This window comes from Papilio polytes, unplaced genomic scaffold (assembly GCF_000836215.1).
Source record: "Papilio polytes unplaced genomic scaffold, Ppol_1.0 DF823177.1, whole genome shotgun sequence".
Classification (NCBI taxonomy): Eukaryota; Metazoa; Arthropoda; class Insecta; order Lepidoptera; family Papilionidae; genus Papilio; species Papilio polytes.
This window is the reverse complement of record NW_013526027.1, coordinates 581,782-587,887: the sequence shown is the minus strand read 5'-3', so window position 1 is coordinate 587,887 and position 6,106 is coordinate 581,782. Positions and strand designations below refer to the sequence as shown.

General features: G+C 31.9%; 1 protein-coding gene across 2 annotated transcripts in view; it reads left to right on the top strand.

Moving 5' to 3' along the window:
• The window catches only part of LOC106105142 (cGMP-dependent protein kinase, isozyme 2 forms cD4/T1/T3A/T3B-like), a 115,265-nt gene that overhangs the window by 65,140 nt on the left and 44,019 nt on the right, over positions 1–6,106 (top strand). Inside the window, exons 1-2 of one of the 2 annotated variants that reach the window (XM_013285373.1) lie at positions 893–1,425; positions 5,453–5,619. In XM_013285373.1, the coding sequence (XP_013140827.1) occupies positions 1,004–1,425; positions 5,453–5,619 (589 nt within the window). In that variant the 5' untranslated portion in view covers positions 893–1,003. Of the gene's footprint in view, positions 1–892; positions 1,426–5,452; positions 5,620–6,106 lie in introns of those variants that run through there. The other variant, XM_013285371.1, reaches the window with a different exon arrangement.

Here is a 6,106-nt window from a genome sequence, read left to right as displayed (position 1 = left end):
TTAGTAAATTTTAAGGTTATTCCAAATATTACCGTTACAAATAAATTTAACTTTAACGGTAACCGGCGATATGGTGCAACTCACCCTTAGTGTTTAAGAAACGAGCTGGCATAATCGTACAGCCGCTAAAGAAATAGATGAAGAATTGTTTTTATTGAAACGTATTATTTCGACTTTGGTAATGAAATGTATACCGTTCAGGTAATTTATAAATAGAACTATTATCGTTTATTAATACTTTAGATAACAACTGAAGACTGGTTTTATAATGTGATTAGCTGAACCCGCGCGGGGCTTCCGCATGAAATTATAAAAACTTTATTTTATTGTTCACATTTGTCAAATTCCGAATTGTAAATACCAAAATTATCGTTACCATAATAACATTGCTTCCTTAATATTGGCAGCTTGTAGTTTATGGTCTATTTCCCATATGATGTATTTTTTTTAATTTATTTACCCCATAAGTTTAATTAATAGCGTGAAAATATATAGCTCAAAGGTTGTAAGTGTAGATAGAGATTTATTCAAAAATATGCTATGATTGCTGACATCCTACGCCACAAAGTAATGTGTGTTTACTCTTTATTATATTAGTACAGAAGTATAGATAGTAATACTATATTTTAATTACATTAATTGCGAATCAAAATTATTTTATTAGTATACTTTCACACCTAAGCCTTTTTTTATTCGATTTGTTTTGCTTATGAATGATCGCCGGTGAAACGTCATTTGTCACACTTTAAAACAATGGACACTTTACACGTCACAAATGGCTGTGTCATTTAATTTCAATATTAAACTAAATATTATAATTCATTGCCTTACATGACGAAATCGCTTGTCAAGTAGGCGTTAACATCGTTTTATCTCTTATATCGATACACAGTTGATAGCGAAAATTACTAATAACAGTTTGACTTCGTACGCCTCAGTGAACGACGTGGAGTGCAATGTTACAACACTAGTGATTAAAGTGATCTAATTAAAACAAACTAAAATGGCGCACACACATACAACTCAGTGTAAAATAGATCATTACTTTAAATTAGAAAAGAAATACATGGACATGAAAAGACTAGTGATGGAAAAAACTGAAGAATTAAAACGTCGAGACAAAATTATAGCTGTATTAGAAAATGAAATCGACGATAGAGATGCGACTATACGTTATCTTAAAAATGAAATAGATAAATACAGACAGGTCGTTAAACCTTTAACCAGACAGATTATAGATAGCCATAAGAATGGTAAGGATAATGAAGAAGAATGCTTCGTGATGAAATCGCCTGGTTTAGAAAATACAAGAATATTACCGATTGGTGAACAAAGATTGAAACGCACGGCTATATCAGCGGAACCATTGTCGTCGTTAAGTCAAGAGCACGATATGAAATTGGCCAAGATACCGAAGAGTCATAAGTAAGTAGCCCGACGTAGGTTTGCCGATGTCTCCTCTCACTAACACTGTCCCGAACCAATATTACGGTAATCTTTTTTTTTCCCCAGACTGAAATTATGTGAGGTTTCATGTGTTCTTTCTCGAAGTTTATTATAACTAAGTTAACATATTAAACTTACAATAAACTTAATGTGTCTCTTTTCGCTAATGTATTCTTATTGTTTAGATGTCACGACATTTCTGGAACAGTTTTACTAGAATTTTTTGCTTGCGTCAATAAAACCTCTTGTTGGTTAATCTTTGTAACTAGATTTTCTTAAAGACCTATAACTTTTATTACTTTTTTATAGTCTCTTACAGTTGTTTGCTTTTTACTTTATACTTAAATATTATTGTTGCAGTGAATGAGCTATTATGATTTGCTTTTTATAACATTTTGTTTTTTAAATTCTTTTTTGTTCATGACATTTTTTAAATATCCGAAATTTTATTAATATTTCCTGGTAATATCAATTAAGAGTGACATTAGAATTGTTGAGGAGTTTCTCTGGTGGATGAACATTACAGGGGCGTATTTAAAACTTTACACGTAATGAGCAATTTTGTGCGAATTTACTAATCTAATACCTATCTGTGTCAAAACGTCTCCATACTAGTTTCATTCCAACACTTGCTCTCACGTCAGTCGCTAATCACACGTGGCCATGATCATTTAAAAGTTTAACTGTAATCTAAGCTTATGTATTAATTAAAGCATTGTTAAAGCTATAAATCAATATCAATTTAACGAATCGTGACTCAGAGATTGAATACAGGTGTGCTGGAAACGTTATTAATCAATAGTTGGATATGTTCCATACTATGGCCCGCACGAGGCCGACCTGTGTTAGTATATCCAGTATGCCTTCGAATGTACACATTTGGTATAATTATGTTCGAACTTTATTATCTGTCCTCGCCTTTGGCTGTAGCGTACGAGGGTTACGCCTTTGATACTTATTAATGGCGACAGTCGACTGTTTCTTTGGTTAACGACTTACAATTTGTATTCAGAAGTAATACACAATATAATAACATAACCTCACTTATTAAGAGCTAGAAATGTCCTATACTTTCAGTACTTACGGTACCAGGTATAGCATATCTAGTATAGCATATCTAGTATATCCTTTAGACATTTCTTATTACCACTGTAAGCGAGATAAGTACGTACCAGGTGTTTTAGAGCTGGTATCGTTCAACGTGTTTATATTAATATGTCAAGTTGTTTAGGTCAAAAATTACAAAACTATATATACTTGCAAATTGTACGTTTTGTGGGATATTTCGACATCATACTTCATACTAATATTATAAATGTGAAAGTTTAGATGGATGGATGGATGTTTGTTAGAGTTTATAGTCTGAAATGCTGAAAGGATCTCAATGAAATTTGGCATACATATAGAGGATAGTCTGGAAGAACACATAGGCTACTTGGTTTTGTTTTTCTTTTAATACCACGCGCTGTCCGCGTGGTATTAAAAGAAAAAGAAGTCGCGGGCGAAAGCTAGTTTATGATAAAATCATAGGGAAACATAACTAGTATTCACGTTCTAAAACATTTATTTGTATTCGTTTATTTTTAATCTCAAGCATGGAAATCATTTTTGCCGCTTGTTAAATTTAGATTCGGAAGTTTTCCTACATGTATATCTTTAAAACTAACAACCAACACAACGGTATTGATTTCGCCTTGATTTTGTCTGTAAAATATGCAGAAACATTTATGTTATACAGTTGGCTTCCACTCCTGGCGTCTGGACAAAATTTATTGTTACTAAAAATCTAACTAACCGTTTTTAATCAGGTACGACAGTGGAAACCAACGGTTATAAGCATCAAACGTTCGAGAGAAAGAGTCATTTAACAATTTTATACTGATGCTACGAATTGTAATAAAGAGTTAACCATGGGACAATGTTTCGACGTTGTTCTAAAGTTTCTACTGAGTAAATTATAAATCTTACTAATATTATAAACGCGAAAGCTTAGATGGATGGATGGATGTTTGTTAGTGTTTGTAGCCCAAAAGGCTGAACGGATTTCAATATAATTTGGCTTATGTGTAGAGGATAGTCAGGTAGAGAAGAACACATAGACTACTCACTTTTGTTTTTTTTTCATTCCAGGCGGACGGAGTCGCGGGCGAAAGTGTTATCTAAATATGATTTTGTTTCTTTGATGGAAGTGATATGATCTAGGTTTTTTTTTCTTTTTATAAGAAACCTTTAACCCGATACAAGTAGACAGACAACAATGTTTACATTTAAATTTTAAATAATGTTGGTTGGGGAAAGGACGTCACGTCTTTTTACAAAACTGTTCGTGACGCATTACCTTCAGCTTTGTGAATAAAGTTAAATGATTCGGTACAATAGAAATGCGTAGTCTAAAATTTATAGACTAGCTTTAGAGTAAATCGATTCGATAACAATATTTGCTCAAAGGTAAATTGCCTTTCTTTCAATGTTGACTTCAAAAATCGATGATTACTTAAAATGCCTTGGATTTGAAGAATTTAGTAAAGGTTTTTATCATAGTCGGATTTTGTTATCAAATGACATCATCTCCGTAAGATATAATATTGTGATGTGAAAATTAACGCAAACAGAGTTACGTAATACTTGACTGTCTAGTCACTAATTAGTGAGTGCTAATTCAAATATACAAGCGAAGGTGATGGATCACAATGTCTTATTTCACTAACGATCGAACACTGAAATTACACAGCCTCTTAAATGGGAAGGCCTCGCGTAAACTCCAAGTTATATTAAAAATTTTACGTCTTTAAGAGCGGGCGGCACAACTTTGACTAAACTATCGCATAACTGTTGTGTAGTTGTCCATTGATTCGTAGCCAATTCAACTGTTTAGTTGCACAACTAAAAATCGAGTAGTTTGCACACTTTCATATAAGCTGTTAGATTTGTGGCTCACCATTCGAAGTGCGTAGGTTCGTTTTAGTTTCCGCTGATAGAATTTAATCAATGACTGTTGAGAAAAGGACTAGGCCAAGCCTCCGTTGAATCGAATGAAATCTGTTTTACGTAAAACGCAATGTCTTATTTTATGCATTCTCGAAGAAACTAACGTAACTATTTTAGTAACTATTTTGTTAAAACTTTCGTAGCCATGATAACTGAATATTAAGTTGATTCATTTTTTTCCATTTAACACAAAAACCTTGACATTAAACTTTTAAGAATTATATAAATTATATGATTAATTACCTTTAATTGCAGTCCATTTATATTTATAATATTTATGTGTACCTTTGACATTGAATTTATAAGACGGATAATAAATTACATTTATGTCTAAGGCCCGCTGCATACGCTTAGTTCCAAGTCAAAACTTTCAGATAGCTGGGTTTATTCTTAATATCATTCTGAATATCTACTAATTTGAGATGGCAGCGGTAAAAACGACATCTAAATAATAGATTTGATTTTTACATTACTTTTATTATCCTAAAACAGTGCAAATAAATCGTAATTAAATGAGAATTTCATATTTGAATATATCATTATTATAGGTTTTAACGCATGATAACCACTAAATATAACCTTTTAAACAGCAGGAGTATATAATAGCTTTAATTTAAAAAAAAAACATATGTTCAGATTATTTGTTTATTGGTCGTTCAATTGGCCAATGGATTCGACAAACATTCGGTTAATAATTGAAGCTGTTTCGTCAATCAGTATGTTCCTTTTCAACGAACACAATCAAGCCAATAAAAGTTTCTTAACGCCGCTGCCATTCTTGATAAATCATATTAAAATGTTGCTCGATGATTAATTGTACGGGTTTTATAACATACAATGTGTTTGTACAAATAACGTAATTTATTTCAAAGTCACATAGTGAATCGGAAAATAGTTTGCTAATTTGAAAAGATGAGGTCCAACTTTTATTACATAAAGACTAGTAACAGTATTCATAAGAATACTATAATTTTTAACTCAATCTGAATGGAAAGTAATAAATATATTTGTTTTACAGATCGCGGGAACTTATCAAGGGCGCTATTTTGGACAACGACTTCATGAAGAATTTGGAGATGACGCAAATACGTGAAATAGTCGACTGTATGTATCCTGTTGAATACGCTGCAGGCAGCGTTATTATCAAGGAAGGCGATGTCGGCAGTATTGTCTATGTTATGGAAGGTAAGTAAATTTCATATGCTATAAGCGCCCTCTAGTAATGAGTAGCAGAAACATATTAGTTAATACTTCGTTAAGAGTTATCTCAAGCTACCCATAGATGGCGTTAAAACACCATAACCGTTATAAAAGTTGGTGATGTAATGAAAACAAACTATTATGCGTATTATCTTAGAAATCAAACAAAATAGTTACGTAATCTCGAATTTATCTTATCTTCAGCTTATATCTATTTTATTCATTAGGTAATTACAAAAATAATTAATTACTGAATCAATATGCGATTAACGTATATATACGTTGATTTTTATCATTCAGATATTTTAGCATTTGAAATTATAACACGATATTAACTAAATTAAAATCATCGCAATTTGGAAAGCGTCTAGTAATGATCTTTGTTCAAGGAGTTTTTACACATTACTAGAGACAAGCCATTAGAAAAGAAGAAGAAATTAAATAATTCAAATTTAGAACACAATGTCGTCGT